Here is a 19,380-nt window from a genome sequence, read left to right as displayed (position 1 = left end):
TATAATAACTTTTTGCTTTGTAATGATACATATTCTAATAAAACCAATAATTATTAATTTAAAAATATATTTATTTATTATAGTTTGAAAATACTTTTGTTGGTTGCACTAATAAAAATAAACAAAGATCAAGATTTAAACATAATATAACTTCAAATATGGCATTGCATGAACATATGTTTTTTGCCCATCTTCGAAAACTGTCCAGTCAAATTTCTTCCTGACAATACTGTAAAACGAAAATAATATTATTATTAATGTATATATTATATATAAACAATTTTATTAAACAGTATTTTTAACTTAAAAAAAAAATATTGATTGAAAGTAATTTTGATAACTAAAAGATTCTATTAAGAAATTATTAATGAATATTTAACTTACATTTTACGACCATCTTGTGTTTTGAATACTACTGTACCACAATTAACTGTTACATTTGTTCCTTTATCTACTATATCATCTGGAGATACTTCTTTAGTGGCAATCATATTTTGTAAATTTTCATCGACTTTTTTGTCACATTCAAGCTTTACATTGTGTTTGAAATGATAACTGTAAAATATAAATAGCATTGTTATTGATGTATATTTATTATCTATACTATTCAATGGAGTATGAATAAATAATTAAAACTGATAATAAGTAAACCTGATAATCGAAAGAAATGTTTAAAATTATTGTTTAATATTCAACTCACACTTCATCACTTTCGTCTGCTTGTATTTTCACTGTCTCTTCAACTGAGTAACTAAAATTCCCAGTTGCAAGAAATGTGCCGCTCAATTTGAATGATGAAAATGTTCGACTCGCGTCTTTAACAGGGTCAGAATGATCGACGGTAGTGGTCGGCAACCTGTAAAATAAAAATAATATTAATAATTTATATTTTTTATCAACTGCAGTTTGTGAATGATTAATAATCAATATGTTATCAATAAACAATTCTAATAATGAAAATAAATCTTTAAAGATTATTGATTAATGATCAACTTACGTTTTTTCACCTTGCCAGATTTTTTCTGTTATTTTATAAGCTGGAATTAAGACATTAAATTTACCAATTCTCCTGTGTTTAAATAGTTTGTATTTCTTAGCAGCTATTTCATCTTGTAAAGTTGTAGACGTTTTTGTGACTTCAAGGATCAATGTGTTATGAAAAGTAAACCTGTAAACTTTTAATTAAAAGTTTATTAAAAAAATTACTAAATAATCAACACTAGGTGATTTTTTTTTTCACTTAATATTAATAATTAAATAATTATTATTACTAATTTTAATTATAATAAAAAATTGGTTCACGAAATTATCGATTATAATATTCAACTTACGTTCTATTGCCATCTTTCAATGTTAATTTACCATTATCAAGTAATCCATTAACTCCACCAGTTTTTATTGGTACTGGTTCTCCTCTTGGAAATGGTTCTTGTATGTTTGCATCCAGCTCTTTGCTTAATATTAAATTACGTGAGTTACCGTTCTGAAGACTGTAATATAATAATAAATAATTATGTATTATAGAAATAAATATTCAACTTTCATAAAATAGATTAATATTATTGACTTGATAAAATATCAAATTAAATACTTTTAATAATCATAAAATTATTCAACTCACGATAAATATTTTTCTTTAAATATTTCTAGCAAATCATCATCAAATAATACACTAGATGTAATAATTTTTGATGGAGTTATAGAATACTTTAAAGTTTCGTCCTCGGCTGCAGTGAGCATGTTATAGCTTTTCCAAAATTCATAGTTTGTTTTAATTTTGTATACACAGTAAATAGCAATATTCATAACAATAAATGTTAATGGCACTGGATAGATCTTGATAATTTTCCAACATCCAGCTGATTGTTTTTGAGCTGTATGAAATAATAAAAAAAATAAATTAATTTAATAAATATACGCATTGTTAAATAAAAAATATAAAATATTTGATGAATTATAATTATTTAAAATTAAATAGTATAAAAAATAATTAATTTTAATAATAATAAAATTTTGTCAATAGTAAAAGTTGGAAAGTCAATTGAAATACACGTGATATGTTTCAAGTCCTATTACATCATTCCACATAGCTTGATTTTATTTTAAAAATTTTGTCTATACTTTCAAAATTATAGACATTATATAAATATATTTCAAAGTTTTCATTTATAATTACAAGAATAACATGATTTACCTGATGTAATTAAACTTTTGGTAAAATAATTACAACCATTTCTCACGTGGCACATGGATTGAAGTAGATATTTCGTTGTGTTTTGTGTTGTAATATAATATGTTGTTTTAACAAGTTGCAATCCTATTTTCACAATTTCACTCATTGTTATTATTTATTTTTCTTTTTCAAACAACAAAAATATTTATTAATATTAATTGTGTTATTTACAAAACAGATTAAACTGCTAGACAACGTGGGAGCAGAATGTCAGTATTGTCACATGGAAAATTGGATAACCAAGATGATCAGAGAGAAAAAACGAGACTGAAAACACGTGCGACGATTATCGCGCATTATCCTATTCCACCTATTTGAACTTGGAAATTAAAATAGGAAAACTTTATTGATTATATAGAAAACTGAAAAACCTTTTTTTTTTTTATAGAACTATTTCTTAATCAAAATAATGTTTGAAAAAAATTTTTCTTGATACAGCTTTGTAGAATTAATTGAAAAAATTTTAAAGTAGAATATTTATCAGGGTAATAGAAATATATTTGGGAAAATTGAAATAAATTCAAATAGATTTTATAAAAAGGCGAAAAAAAAAAAAATAGATAAATCATAATTTTTTTTTTTACTCAAATTAAACAACAAATATAAAATTAAATTCAAATAATAAAATTTCAATTAAGTTTTTAATTTTTATATATTTTATTTCATTACAGCTCGATAAATTTTTTTTTTTTAATAATAACTTTTTGCTTTGCAATAGCTATTAATTATAAATCAATCTTTGAAAATTTATTTATTATAGTTTGAAAATACTTTTGTTCGTTGCACTAATAAAAATAAACAAAGATTGAGATTTAAATATAATTTATTCTTAACTTTGGTTCCCCATCCAGATATACTGTTTCTTGACCATCTTCCGCAAATGCCAAGTCATATTTCTTTCTGACAATACTGTAAAATAAAAATAATAATATTATTAATGTTTATTTTATATAAACAATTTATTGGAAATATCAATAAATACTTGAAACTCAGCTAAGTATTTTTAACTTAAAAAAAATATTGACTGGAAGTAATTTTGATAACTAAAAGATTATTAATTCAAGAAATCAAGAAATTATTAATTAATATTTAACTTACAGTTTACGACCATCTTGTGTTTTGAATACTACTGTACCACAATCAAATAATACATTCGTTACTTCAAATATCATATCTTCTGGATATGGTTCTTCAGTGGCAATTATATTTTGTAAATTTTCATCAACTTTTTTATCACATTCAAGAGTCACATTATGTATCAAATGATAACTGTAAAATATAAATAGCATTATTAATAATGTATATTTCTTATCTACTATTCAATGGAGATATGAATAAATAATCAAAACTGATAATGGGTAAACCTGATAATCAAAAGGTTTAAAATTGATTTTAGATTCAACTTACACTTCATCACTATCGTCTGCTTGTATTTTTACTGTCTCTTCAACTGAGTAACTGCTCCCAATTATTGAGTGCGTCTCTCAATTTTAATGTAGGCGAATTTGAAAGAATTGCATCTGGCAAATAAAAATGATTATATTAATAATGTATATTTCTTATCAATAGTTTGTGAATGATTAATAATCAATATGTTAATTAATTATGGATATAACAAATGAATAATTCTAATAATGAAAAAAATCTTTCAAAATTATTGATTAATAATCAACTTACTTATTTTCACCTTTCGAGGTTTTTAATGTTACCTTATGATCTGGAAGATAGACATGAAATTTACTTATTTTCTTTTGTACTATTTCAGATGGTTCTATTTTCATAGCAGCTATTTCATCTTGTAAAGTCGTAGATGTTTTTTTGACTTCAAGGATCAATGTGTGATGAAAAGTAAATCTGTAAATTTTTAATTCAAAGTTTATTAAAAAAATTGATAATTAATCAACACTAGGTGATTTTTTTTCACTCACTAAAACATTAATATTAATAATTAAATAATTGTTATTACTAATTTCAATCATAATAAAAAATTAGTTCACGAAATTATTGATAAATATTGAACTTACGTTGCATCACCATCTACTGTTGTTAATGTTAATTTACCATTATCAAGTAATCCATTAAATCTATCAATTTTTATTGGTACTGGTTCGCTTCTTGGAAATGGTTCTTGTATGTTTGCATCCAATTCTTCGCTTAATATTAAATTACGTGTGTTATCGTTCTCGAATCTGTAAAGTAATAATAAATAATGATGTATTATAGAAATAAATGATCAACTTTCGTAGAATTAATTAATATCATCAACTTAATAAAACATTAATTAAATAAATTCATTAATCAAAAATTGTTCAACGCACTCTTGATAGTCGTCTCCTACAAATATTTCCATTTTACTATCATCAAATAATACACTTGATGTAATAATTTTTGATGGAGTTATAGAATACTTCAAAGTTTCCTCCCAAGCTGCAATCCACATGTCAACATCGTCCCAAAATTCAGGATCTGTTTTAATTTTATATGCACAGTAAATAGCAATATTCATACCGATAATTGTCAATGGCATTGTACAGATCTTTATCGTTTTCCAATATTCAGCTGATTTTTTTTGAGCTATATAAAAATAATAAATAATAAAAATTAGAATAAATTAATTTAATAAATACATTGTTAAATCAAAAATATATAATACATGAATTATTATTTAAAATTAAATAGTATAAAAAATAATTGATTTAAATAAAAATAAAAAATTTCAACAGTAAAAGTTGTCAAGTCAATTGAAATACAAGTGGTATTTTCCAAGTCCTATATTGCATCACTCGAAATCGCTCAATTATAGTTTATATTACATTTATAATTACAAGAATAATATGATTTACCTGGTGTGATTGGATTTTTGGTAGTATGACTACATCTATTTCTCACTTGGCACATGGATTGTAGATATTTTGTTGTGTTTTGTTTTGTAATATATTTTGTTGTCCCAACAAGTCGCAATCCAATAATTCTCGAAATTACACTCATTGTTATTATTTATTTTTCTTTTTCAAACAACAAAAATATTTATCAATATTAATTTTGTTATTAACAACAGATTAGACTGCTAGACAACGTGGGAGCAGAATTGTCAGTTGTCACATGAAAAATTGTAAAACCAAGATGAGTGAAAACACGTGCGACGATTATCACGCATTCTTTTCCACTGTGGTTGATATCTGAACTTGGAAATTAAAACAGGAAAATTTTTCGTTTTTATGGATTATAGAAAATTGAAAAACCTTCGTTAACCTTTGATTTTGTTTTTATAGAATTATTTGATAATACAAATTCGAACAATTGAATTAGTCATGAATCAAATTAATTAAAAAAAATTTTTTTCATGATACAACTTTGTACAATCAATCGAAAAATATTTTTTTACTAAAATTAAACTAGAATATTTATTAGACATATCTAAGAAATTTCAAATTAATTCAAATAACAAATCAAAAAAAAAAAAAAAATGTAAATTATAATATTGTTTTTTTTTTTCAATTAAAAAATAAATATAAAAATTAAATTCAAGTTATAAAAATAATATATATTTTCATTTCTATTTTCTTTAAATATTCATACATTTTTTTAACTGTTCACTGATTAATTATGAATATTTTAGTTACCTTTTTTTGTCAAGTAATTTCTCTCACTTAGTAACAAAGAAAATAAGAATTGAAAAAAAAATATTAAATAAAATAAGGAGATAAATATAAAAGTTATAATTTCATACATCCAGTATGATTATTAATATTAAATTAAATTTTTTTAATTGAACAATTGAACTTGATAATAATTAGCTAAAATTAACTAAAAAACAATTATTAATATTTGAATATTAAATTGACAAAATATAAAAAAACGAAAAGAAAAAAGTAGATAATAATTTGAAGAGACAATTATTTTCTTGTTTTTCTTGGTGGTATTGGTGGTGGCACTGCTGATGGAATTTTTTTAATTTTTTTATCAAACTGATTCTTCGAAATTTCGTGTTTAAACGGGTTCGTTTCTAGTAATTTTTGGCCATTACTTGATGAATGAAAAATTGTATTTTCAAATTCATGAAATTCTTTTAAATATTTTTTTGATGAATTTTTCATAATTGAATTTTCAAATTCAGCTCGTTTATAATAATTTTCAATGTCACTTTTAAAATCATCAATAGTATGAATTGTTCGTATTGTACTTGCATTATCATAATCATCAGTCATTATTGTTCTGTCAGATTCAATGCTGCATGTACTTTTAGCTGAACAATTATAATAATCATTTTGAGTACTATTAATAACACTCATACGACTTGATGCTCTAGAAATTGTTCTACTGCAAGTAGCACATTGTCTCATTTGTTCATTTTTAAAACGATCAATTAATGATTTTAATTTTTTAATTTCGTTTTGACAACTATTTAATGCAGCATTTAGTGACATCCTCTCTTCATTAATTTCTTGATTTTTCAAGTTTAATATTTTTTTATTTTCTCTAAGAGCCTTTAATTCACGAAGCAATTCTCTATTTTTAATCTTTAATGTCTCCAGTTTATCATTTAATACCTCTATTGATTCATTATCACACACAAGCTTCTTAATTGTTTCTTTTAAATAATTAATATAATCAACGTAAGACTGAAATCCTTCTGGTAAATCGATTTGTTGCAGTTCACTTGTTATTGTGTCATCCTTGTTCGCCTCGAACCAAGTCCACCAACACCAGTTCTCCTTGTAAAGACTCAAATCATTCAGATCAATCTCAAGTGCCTGAAAACAAAATTGGGAAAAAATAAATAAATAAAACACAAATCATTTTTATATATAATTATTAATTTTATTTAATTATTCATCTTTTATAAAGACATTTATACAGTTGATAAATCATAGTAAAGAAAAAGTAATTTTTTTTTTTCAAATATTCTTACTTGATATTTATTGACATATTTATTTCTTGCCTCGTCCCAAAAAATATTAATTTAATTAACATTTAAATTTATTGATAAAAAAAGAAAAAAAAAAAAAGTTATAAAAATGAAATATATATTTAAAAAACAAAAAGAATAAAAACATTGATTATTTATTTATAAATTAATAGTTCATTATTTGAAATTATTTTAATCATTTTTTTTTCGATAGTCAGTTGAATTTATATTAAAGCTAGATGAAACATTGCAATTTTCGTGTAAACCAAGATTTTTAACAGTTGTTAGAATAGATAATTTAGTAGGAAACGTAATTTTGTTAATATTTTTATCTTCAACATGTTGTGTTGTCACCTGATTGATACCATTACTATCAATAATAATTTTATTATTAACAATTGAGATGTCATTGTCAATTAAAATATTATCTTGATTTTGATGAATTTTATCTTCAACTTGTTGGCTCAATGATTCATCAATAAGTACGTGTTCATCAGTCTTCATTGACTCAATATCTTCATTGATGGAAATAATATTTTTAATGTCATTTACATCATTTCTATTTACATTATCATCATTAATATTTGGTTCAATTTGTGGCAATTTGACTTGATTATTTGTTTCATTTAAATCATCATAGTTTACTTGACGAGGAGTAAAATTTACTTCCCAATCTGATTCATCATCTGATGGAATATCGAGGTCATTAAAAATTGGAATTGAATTATTTGGTAAATATTTTTCTACATTATTTTGATTGCCAAGTGTTGATGTATTTAAATTATCATTATTAACACAATCAGATAATAAGTTTGTCTCTAATGATGAAGAACTTGATGTATCACTTTTTGATGAATTTGGTGATACATCTTCTGATGATTCATCTTCATCTGATACTCCCATTTTTATTTCATCAGCTTGGGTTATTAATTTATCATCATTATCTGTTTGAATTTCCATCATTGAATCATCACAACTATCAAGACCTTCCTTTACATCAGTAGTTATATCTGGTAATGAATCAAGTGTTTCATTAGCAGCTGATGCTTCAGTATCATCATATAGAGAATTACATATTAGTGACTTGTTTTCACTTGTCAAATCATCAGAGTCAATATCATCCATGTCAATTAATTTTTTCTTTTGATAAACATCTTGTTGTTTTACAATGATTTTCACATCAGGAATTTTATCAACAGATGCTTCAGTACTTTCAGATGATGAATTAAATACTTTCAACTTGTTTTCACTTGTCAATTCATCAGAGTTAATATCATTCATGTCAATTGATTCATTCATTTGACAAGCATTTTGTTTTACAATAATTTTGGCATCATTTATTTCTTTTTTCTTTGCTAAAGATGCTGCCAACATTTTTTTTAATGAACTTACAATTGAATTACTTGTCACAACTGGATGATTTTCAACTTTAACAATTTCCTTTTTATCATTTATTTTTGGCAATAAATTTTCTTTATCAGTATCATCAGATTCATCACATATATCAACTTCAATTATCTTGTATTTAAGAGAATTAACAAGAATTTCATTTAATCTATTTTTTAAATCAATTTTAAACGTATCATCATTCTCGACAAGTAAACATTTATATTTATCAACCTTATCATCTTGATTATTCATAAACAAAGTATAAAACTTTTCTTGTTCATGTATGACTTGTTGAACATTTTGTGGATTTTCAACTCGATTATATCTAAAATCTTTCAGCACAATTTTTGGATGACTGTCATTCTTGGCATAATTTTGATAATTTCTCTTCTCAAAATTTTTTGTATTATTATATTTTAAATTTTTTGAATAATAATTATCTCTTTGGTTATTATTTAAATAATTTTTTTGATATCTTTGTGAATTATCATTTGGCTTTTGATATCTTTGTGAATAATCATTTGATTTTTGATAATTTCTACGATCATATCTATCAAAGCCTCTTTGATTATTAGACAATTGATTTCTTAAAAATGGATTAACAACATTTGGCATATTACGTCTGAAATTTGGTGTAACACCAAAAAATTTCCAGTCAATTAAATCAGATGCAAGTGCAGCAGTTGATGATAGATCTTCAGGATGACCATTATCAACTGTTTGGCCTAATTTTGAATGACCAAAATGTTCACCAGTAGTAGATAAACTGCTAGTATTTTTATTATCACTTGTTGAAGAGCCACATAACAATGACGTTGACGATACATTACCAGAAAAATAATCATTTAATGAGTATGTTTTTGGCTGAGATGATGATGGTACACCAGAAACTGATGAATAATCTTGTGGATATTCATCGTCATTATTGTCAAATGACATTATTAAATCAGATACACTTGTTGAACCAATACCAGTATGAACTTGATCTTCATTTACATTATTTTCTATTAATTCTGGTATTTTTTCTTTTTGTTTAAAAACATTGTCAACAGTATTTGATAATGGAGAGTTGTTTAAACATATTTCATCATTAGTTTTTAATAAATTTGACTCATCAGAAGCTTCTGTTGAAGTGGCAGCTTGATCAATCACTTCATCTTGTTGTGATGATGATAGTTCTTCTATTTTTTTGTCAACTGAATTTTCTAATACAGCCTGTTTTTTATCATCTTCATCTTCATCTTCATCATCATCACTGTCAAGTGGTATTTTTTTCAATTCAGATATACCTGGTAAAACAATACTAGAATTTTTTTCTTCAACTTTTAATTCATCTTCTTGTGAATCCAATGATGGTAATTTATTATTTTCTTCAATAATACTTTTAAGACTATCTTTTATACTAGAAAGCTTCTCTTCTTTATCATCATCATCAACACCATCAGCATTAGCTTCATGATCATTATCATAATGTAATGATGATATATCAATAACACTTGCATCAACATTGTTATTATTATTAACATTTTCAACAATATCATTTTTACATTCATCTAAAACAACTTGAGCAACTTCTCTTAAAATTTCTTTAACAATTAATGCTTTACGATCTTTACCACACATTTGAGGAACAAGTAAAAATTTATCAAATACTTTATCATGTATTTTGTTAACAATATTTGTAATACTATCATTTTTAATATTAGATGAATTTATTTTTGGGACGAGGCAGCTGTTATTGTCATTATCATTATTAATACTTAAATTTAATGTTTTATCAACTTTTTTAATAGCACGGGGCATCTGAAAATTTTCTGGTCTGATACAAACCGATCCACTAATCGCAATATCCTTGTTTACAAGATCGTCATTGAAATGTGTGTCTTCATCTCCAGTTGTGTCCGTCAAATTGAGCAGCAAAAAATTGGTCTAGTTAAAAAAATAATTTATCTTGTTAATATATTGTATTTATTTTTTATAAAAATAACATCTTGATTAGGTAATTAATATTTATTAATGATAATATTTAATTTACCTCTGGATCAGCATGAAAAGCCATGGCATACAATGTCTTGCCATAAACTTTTTCAACAAAATAACGACGATCATCTGGTTTCCAATCATCCTCGATAGGTCTAACTCCAAACAAACCACATGGTATTGCTTGAACAGGCAACTGGGCAAATGAACGTTTTAACAGATATAAATCTGAAAATGAGTATTCACTCATTGTACCATAATCATAAAAGAAAACCTATAAAGAAAACAAATTAAATAAATAATGAAATAACAACATCAACAAGTTGTTTATATTCTTCAATAAATGAAAAAACAATATTTAGATAAAAAATTTTATTCAATGATAAATAATTAATTAAACTTACTTTAGCTTTTTTTTCGGGTGCTGTTATGATCTCTTTGATAATTCCTCGGTGCCATGATTGATCAAATTTACAAGCAACATTTAGACCAACTGCATACTCAATGTGAATAGTATATTCTGTTTTTTTTTCTTCATAAAAATAACTAAACAAAAAATTAATCAATTAATTAGCTGATAAATTTGTTTAAAGAAAATAAATAATAAAACTTACTGTAATTCATTCATCATATCCTCAAAAGGCGATGGTCCTGATGTTGAAGTTAATTTGTGCAAATGTATCCAAAAAAATGATGGTGAAAATACATCAACAATATCAATTAATTCCCAATTTCTTGTTATTAAACGTTGATACTGAGGATCAGATGTATCAAATGGTTTAACATATTCACCAAGTTTAACAACATCAGAAGCTAAACAGCTATTTTTAATTTGTGTTGACTGTAATAAAAAAAAAAAATATAATTGTCATTTAAATAAACGAGTTAATAATAATAATAATAACACAATCAACTTACAACAGGCAACAAACTAAGTGGTACAACATTGTTACGACGAGGTGGATCAGGTGTCTCTTCTTGAAGTTCATCTGGTATTGAATCTGGACGTGGTTTTGTAACATCATAAAGAATAAAATCACCATGTGCATTTGGCTTAACCAAGTGAAATATTTCTGGTAAATTACAAGTGAATTGTGTTAATGAATCACAACTATAATCTTCCCAATCAAGTACTTCATTATATTCTTGATAATAAATATCTGGTAATTTAGCACACTTTATTCCTTCAGGTCTTTTTTGAATAAGCTTTACCAATCTTTCTCTTGTTTTTGTACAAATATCAAAGAAATATTTATCACCTTCTTCATTATTATCACCACCATTTACACCTGTTGTATTATTGTCATTCCATTGATCAATATAATTGGTAACAACTTGTTTATCGGATCCATGTTTTGTTGAATAAATTTCTTTATTATTTTGTATATCTATTGATGTTTTAATGATATTTTGAATTTTTAATTTATCAGATGTTGTTGATGGGTTTAAATTCATTGATGTTTCAGTGATATTTTGAATTTTTAATTTATCAGATGTTGTTGGCTGATTTAAATTTATTGATGGTGATTCTTCAAATATATCATCATACTCTGGATCTGATTCATCATTAAAAAATGTTGCTGTTTTATATGTTTCAACATTTAATTGACAATCATCTTCAACTTTTTTAAATGGTCTGTTGTTAAAATAATGTGATGGTATTTGTTTACGATTTGATGACATTTTTTTATTTTTATTTGTACGTTGATTAGCAACAAGTTCATTCAGATGAGCTGTTTTATCTGTACCATGAAAATCCAAGTAATGACTTCCATTTTCACGATAAATATCAAGACATTTTATTGTCACCAAAAAATCAACAAGAGATGGATAACCAAGTTCTTTCCAGGGTATTCGTTCACCATCAATGTCACGATACAGTTGATCCAATTTAGCAACTTCAATGTGGAGTTTTTTTTTCTCAGGCACCAAAACTGCCAGGATCGTGTCTTGTACATCTTGGATGTTCTTCATTTTTAATTTTATTACCTAAATTATTAACGATAATTTTATTAATATTAATCAAGTATTTTTTTTTATTTTATTAATTTTCTTAACGATATCACTGAATGGTGACTCACCTTTCCGGTTTTTTTTTTTTTATTTTTCTATTCCTTTGTCTGAGTGTGATTTTTTATATTTTCTTATCACTGTATCAATTTCTTCTGATATTATTTATTATTCAACACGATTATTATATTTGAATTAAAAAAAAATTTATAATTATTATTTTAAATTTATAAAGATACACACTAATTATCAATAAATTATTTTGTCAATTTTATGTAAAAAAAAAATGTGCTTACACCGGCTAATCACACCACACTTTTTTTTTTTTCTTTTTCTCTCTTTTCTCTGCTGTGCCTCCTACGTAAACAAACGACAGAACGCAACGGAACTTTTATAGTTTCTTTTGGTTTCTTTGTTGGGCAATGGGCCAAATGCGTGTTAGTGTTGTGTATGTGTGAGCAAAAAGTAGGGAAGAATTAAATTCTATTGGTAATTAGAAAAAGAGAGAAATAGATGATTAAAGTGAGAGGGTTATATTTTTTCAAGAGAGAAAAACGATTATTCAATTTTTATTGGCCAAAAATTACAACCACGCCGGGGAATGCGGGGAAATACATAAAATAATTTTTTTTATTTTGCAAATAATATAATAACAATAATAAATAAATAAATATCGAAAATAATAACAATAATAATAGATAAATAATTATTTACAAATAAAAAATTATTTTTTTATTTTCATCTTGAATAAATTCATGTTCATTTAAAATTTTTTGTTCTTTTTAAATATTTATTGTAACAAAAATTAACCAGTAATAAAAAAAAAATATTACAATAAATTATTATTATTATTATTAATAATTAAAAAATAATTTTTTTGTTTTTTTAATATTTGAAATAGCCGCCAAAAGTCGGGTTAAGCTGGGCGTTGAAAAAAAAAAAGTATGGCGGATGAGGAAAGAAAAAAAAAGAGAAAAAAAAAAAACAACAATGTTGGGTAAACATTGACAGATAAAGAGGTACAATTATTAAAAAAACACCTGTTGATACAAATTAATATAAGACTGTAATAAAATAATCTAAAAACAATGTTAACAAGTAAGTATTATATTAGCAGATTAAAAGAAAGATAAAGAACGTGCAAAACGTAAAAACAATGCAAGACAATTATCAACAATCCTACGTAGTCTTGGTGATGAATATACAGAAGAGGGTAAATATAATGAGGCACTTGATGAATATAATGAATTACTTGATGTATGTGAAACCTTGGATGACGCATTAAGCATAGCTGTTGCACATAGAATGATTGGTGAAACATTAATGTCACTTGGTGACTATGCTAATGCACTTGACCATCAAAAAAACTATTTAAAAGGTGTTAAAGATACAAATAATTTACTTGAACAACAACGTGCATTTGCAACACTTGGTAGAACTCAATTTTGTTTGGGTGAATCATTAACAGATGCTAATGATTTAACAAAAAAAATTGAAGTACTTAATAATGCCAAAAGATCATATGCAAAAAGTTTAGAATTATGCAATAAATTAGAAAGAAATAATAGTATTAAACTAGAAGAAATAATGATCATGAGAAGTAGATTGTTTTTAAATCTTGGATTAGTATATGAAGCTAAAAAAGAACCAAAAAATGCAATTGAGCTTATTGAAAAAGCAGCACAATTATGTGAACAACATAATTTAAGTGATGATCTTTATCGTAGTCACATTGCACTTGGTGGTATATATGAACGTATGAATAATAACCAATTAGCACAGTGTCATTATGAAGAAGCATCAAAAGTTAGTGATCCTGGTTTAAAAGCACTTGCCAAGCTAGCATGTGCTGAATATTTTATTAAAGTTGGTAAATTTATTGATGCTAGAGAAATTTTAGTTAAATTATATGTGCATCATAATGATGATACAATTATAACAACATCAAAAAAATTATTAAAAATTATTGTTGTTATTGAAAAGTGTGAAGAAATGTTACAAAATGAATTTCATAATAATAAACGTCTTGAAATTTATGAAAAAGCTGGTGATGCTGCAATTGCTGGACAATCATTAAAAAAAGCTATTGAATATTATCGTTCAATGTTGTCATGTGCAAGAACAGCTGAATCAACAAGTAAAATAAGTGCTGCACTTGTTAGTTTAGCACAAACATTAAAAGACACTGAACAGTATGATGAAGCATTATTATATGCAAAAGAAGAATTAAAAATTTGTAAAGATCCAAATGAAATATCACGTTCAGCATTATTTCTTGCTGAATTATTATCACATACTGATTCATCAAATGAAGAAATTATTTCTACACTTGAAATTGCATTGGATAATGCTAATAAATCAGATAAACCACTTTTAAAATTAGATGTTCTCAAAGAAATGCGTGAATTTTATCATAAAAATAATAATAAAAAAAAATATAAAGAAATTGATAAAGAAATTGAAAATATTAGTGAAAATTTATCAATTATATCAACTCAAGATGAAGAACAAGATGAAATTGGTGATGATATTAATTTAAGTGATTTATCTGATATTGAAGATGAAATAATAAAAAGAGATGGTGATAAAAGCAAAATTAAACGTCAACCAAAACGTAATAGTAATATACAAATTAAAAGAAATCTTAAAGGTGAAACACAATTACAAACAGCATGTATTGATGGTGATATTGATAAAGTTAAAGAATATCTTGCAGCAAAACATCCAGTAAATGTACGTGATAATTGTGGCTGGACACCACTTCATGAAGCAACAAATTTTGGTTACGTTGATATTGTTAAATTATTAATAAAACATGGAGCAGATGTTAATGATCCTGGTGGTGCACAGTGTGGAGGTATAACACCATTACATGATGCTGCAGCATGTGGGCATACAATTATGATTAATTTACTCATGGAAAATGGTGCTGATCCAAGATTGGTAACACATAAAGGTGAAACTGTATTGGATTGTCTTGTTGCTTGGCGTGAAAGAGTTGAAAATTTATCACAATATGATGAAAATGAATACAAAAAAATATGTGATAAGCTGAGATTAATATTACCATCAAAATCATTAAAGAATAAAAAATCTAATGATAATGAATTGGCTGTAGCACAACCAAGATTATTTCCATCAATTATTGATCATGAAGATCCAGATGATGATTTAAGATTATCAAATGATGATGAGCCAGTTGATAAAGAAGGTAAATTTGCTAGAAAAGTTTATAAACGAGCTATAGAATCAATGAAACATCCATTAAGAAGTAATCAAATAATTTGTAATAATTCAAAAACAATATCACAACCACCACCATTACAGTGAAATGATAATGAATTGGCTGTAGCACAACCAAGATTATTTCCATCAATTATTGATCATGAAGATCCAGATGATGATTTAAGATTATCAAATGATGATGAGCCAGTTGATAAAGAAGGTAAATTTGCTAGAAAAGTTTATAAACGAGCTATAGAATCAATGAAACATCCATTAAGAAGTAATCAAATAATTTGTAATAATTCAAAAACAATATCACAACCACCACCATTAATTGACAGTGAAGAAGTACTTATTGATGAATGGCTTGAAGATGATATTGGTAATCAACCATCAACATCAACATCAGCAGTATTATATAAAAAAAGAAGAAGTAGTAATGGTCTTGGTAGTTGTATTACACCTGAATCAACTAAAAAAATATTAACATCATCATCATCAAATTCATCAGCTAAAAAAACACCAACCTCAGCCAAAAGAAGAACAAATAATTTTTCACCAATTGATGACATTAATGCAAAACGTCAAAAAATAAATGATGATTTATTAGCAGATGTTTTATTAATTGACAGTGAAGATAGCCAATCAAGTACACTATCTGAAGATCTATTTCAAACATCACCATTTTCTAAAAAACATAAAAAATCTAAACAAAAATCATTATTTACAAATGGCTTTACTAAAAATACAATATTAAAATCAAGATCACCATCACCAGTATCAATTGTCACAACTGGACAAAATTATCAACGTCGTTCAACAGATACAATTAAAATTCAAATAACAATTAATGATAGAATATACAATTTAAAACTACGTTCATCAGAACAAAACAAGACACTTGTTTTAAATATACAAAATGATATTAATGATAAATTTGAACTAGATACTGGTTGCAGTGGTAAAATAATATTAACAACATTATCTGGTGATGATTTAACTGCTGACAATATATTAAATGTCATATTTTCAAGTGATGGTGTTGTTAAACTTATTGGTAATGTTGATGATTTAAAAATTCCAACATTAACTGAACGTTATAAAAAAATATATGATGATATTGATGGTATACCAGAGACAATGTTAAAATCATTAAAAAGTTGTGAAAATACATCGACATTTCGTTTGAGAAATAGTAATAATTTTGATAAAGAAATAATAACGTTACTTAAAAGTTTAGAGTACGAAAAAAATATTCAAGTATTGTATTTATCATCTGGTAGTTTATTTAATATTGGTAATTATTTAGGACAAACACTTGTTAATTTATCATCACTACAAGAGTTACATTTACAATGTTGTGATATTGATTATAATTGTTTATCATATATTTATTCATTGCCATTATCAATGCGTGTTTTAGATCTCAGTTATAATCCACTTGGTCGTGAAAGTCAAGATAAACTTGTTGATTTGATAACACCATTAAGAAATTTACAAACTTTAAATCTTTGTTGTTGTAAAATTGATAAATTTCCAGTTAGTGCTATTAGTTGTAGTATTCTAAATCTTGATATATCAAATAATACAATTGATGATGAAAGTGTTGATGGTTATTTACAACGACAAATGATTAATTTAAATTTATCAAATATTTATTGGAAAAATAAAACAATTGGTACACTTGTATTATCAACAACAAACGATCGAATATTTATGAATCTTGATATTCTTGAATTATCTGGATGTAAACTGACAAATTTTGATGTTAAATATATCATTAAAAAATGTCATAATATAACTAAAATTAATATTTCAAATAATCAGGATATAAATGATGATGCTGTTGGTGAATTGTTAAGTAAAAAACCAACTTTATCTCTGATTGATGTTACTGGTTGTACTATTATTAATAATAATCCTGGTGATGATGTTATAATTGATAAACCACAAGTGTGTACATTAAAAGTTTCAATGTCAAAAGATGTTATTGATTACTGGAAATTTCTTTGGCTTGGACAGGCCTCAATTTATCATTTATCTGATTCAACATATTTTTTTGAACCGTCATTAGAATAACTTATTTTTTTAAACTTGTACCTTTATAAATTATTTGATTTTTTTATTGTTGTTTTATTATAAAATATAATATTATCTTCTTAATGGAAATTTGTATAATTTATTTCCAATTTTACACTGTATTTCATCAACGTCAATGTGATTTTGATCAATTGTTTTTGTTAATACATCATGTAAACTATCATTTAATGATGGCAAATATTTTTCAATATTATCTACTTCATTACCAAGTTGCCATAAAAAACTAATGTGATATGATGCTTCCTAAAAATAAGAAATAGAAATAAATAAAATGTTGATTGTTATTTTTTTTATCTATTATAATTTTGACTGTAAAAATAACAAAAAGATAAAACTACTTTTTTAATAAATAAATACAATGGTTTTTTTTATACCTGATAAAATTGTGGTAATTTATAATCATCAAGAATTTTACTAAATGAATCCATAAAACCCTTTAATTTATTATCATAATTATGACATTGTATACCTAAAAATGTTCTTGTTTTTTCTTCATTTGTATATATTTTTAAATTACCAATATCAAGGCTAAATTTATCAGTTGATTGACATAATTTTTTTAGACTATTTACAAATGAATCAATCCAATGATATTTCAATACTAGAGTTCTTGATAAACTGATATGACATTGATTGATAATTAAATTAGCATTTGGTAGTATTTTGTTGATTGATGTCATCCAGGATGATAAAGCTTCACCAGGTTCATCTAGAATAATTTTAATAATTCATGATTCATCATCCTGTAAATTTATTAACTATTAAAAATGAAGGGATTGTTGATTTACAATTAATGTAAACGAGTGTTGCCCAGTTTCCTCGTTCATGTTGAAAACTTCTGATTCTCCCATCATGATTATCTGGTACATCAATATTTTCTTCAACATACTGAACACCTTTCCAATTTGCAATATCTTTGGGTAATGGTAAACTAAAATAAATATTATTTATAAATGACCTTGTTTTAAAAATAAACATAACCTACAAGCATTTCAATTACAACTTACATTTGAGATTTTGGTTTATTAATTATAATTTTTTCATCTTCATCAGAATCTGATGAGTATGAACCAATTAATTGTAACCCTGCCAGTTTAATATTTAATTAGTTATCAATTTTATCACCTGGTGATTTAGCCCCAGTTGTATTATCTTAATTATTTATTTATTTTTATGACAGCAGACTTGAAGAGGTGATGAATGACAATTGATGACAATTCAATAAACACAACACAAGTAAATATATATTTAATAAATTATTTTGAATCTTATGATCAATTAATTGTTCATGTATTTTTGTTTATTATTTTTTAAATTACAAGTAGCAGTTTTTAATGCAGATAATAATCCATATTTGACTAACATATTTTTTATTTAATTTTATTTTTTCAAGATGTTTTTTAATGAGCAAATTGTTACATGAAATATAGCTCAACAAATAATTAAATTATATAAATTAGATACGACCAGGGAATCTGTCTTCCTCAATTTGCAAGGTCCATCTTTCAACCCAGTCACTTGGACACATGATTGA

The 19,380-nt window shown here is 25.0% G+C and overlaps 3 protein-coding genes across 3 annotated transcripts; 1 reads left to right on the top strand and 2 right to left on the bottom strand.

The window, feature by feature from the left end:
- Nucleotides 1-629: 629 nt before the first annotated feature.
- Nucleotides 630-12,660, bottom strand: LOC122856449 (MATH and LRR domain-containing protein PFE0570w-like). The gene is made up of 16 exons (XM_044158117.1): nucleotides 12,593-12,660; nucleotides 11,430-12,500; nucleotides 11,126-11,352; nucleotides 10,916-11,057; nucleotides 10,567-10,785; nucleotides 9,135-10,460; nucleotides 7,710-8,918; nucleotides 6,636-6,987; nucleotides 6,378-6,479; nucleotides 4,552-4,807; nucleotides 4,258-4,422; nucleotides 3,911-4,087; nucleotides 3,332-3,502; nucleotides 1,332-1,490; nucleotides 701-856; nucleotides 630-651 (listed from the first exon to the last, which is right to left on the bottom strand). The coding sequence occupies exons 2-16, from the start codon at nucleotides 12,483-12,485 to the stop codon at nucleotides 630-632; spliced, it is 5,739 nt and encodes a 1,912-aa protein (XP_044014052.1). The 5' UTR covers nucleotides 12,486-12,500; nucleotides 12,593-12,660.
- Nucleotides 12,661-13,643: 983 nt separating this feature from the next.
- On the top strand, nucleotides 13,644-17,871 carry LOC122856448 (tonsoku-like protein; the record flags this gene model as incomplete). Its single annotated transcript, XM_044158116.1, has 2 exons — nucleotides 13,644-15,618; nucleotides 15,853-17,871. Coding segments are annotated over 2 exons (3,948 nt in total), but the record flags the coding sequence as incomplete, so codon positions are not given.
- On the bottom strand, nucleotides 17,840-18,951 carry LOC122856447 (U6 snRNA phosphodiesterase; the record flags this gene model as incomplete). Its single annotated transcript, XM_044158114.1, has 4 exons — nucleotides 17,840-18,089; nucleotides 18,221-18,555; nucleotides 18,635-18,777; nucleotides 18,854-18,951. Coding segments are annotated over 4 exons (768 nt in total), but the record flags the coding sequence as incomplete, so codon positions are not given.
- Nucleotides 18,952-19,380: the final 429 nt, after the last annotated feature.

Source organism: Aphidius gifuensis, linkage group LG5 (genome assembly GCF_014905175.1).
Source record: "Aphidius gifuensis isolate YNYX2018 linkage group LG5, ASM1490517v1, whole genome shotgun sequence".
Lineage (NCBI taxonomy): Eukaryota > Metazoa > Arthropoda > Insecta > Hymenoptera > Braconidae > Aphidius > Aphidius gifuensis.
This window is presented reverse-complemented; position numbering and strand designations above follow the sequence as displayed.

Bases quoted from the DNA above. Each gene is read 5' to 3' on its own strand.
- LOC122856449 (XM_044158117.1), bottom strand. From the start codon at position 12,485: ATGAAGAACATCCAAGATGTACAAGACACGATCCTGGCAGTTTTGGTG. The intron at 11,058-11,125 runs GTAAGTTTTATT...TTTTTTGTTTAG, and splicing joins GATATGATGAATGAATTACA to TTATTTTTATGAAGAAAAAA. The intron at 6,988-7,709 runs GTAAATAGAAAT...TTTTGTTTTCAG, and splicing joins CAAATATTAATGATGATAAT to GCACTTGAGATTGATCTGAA.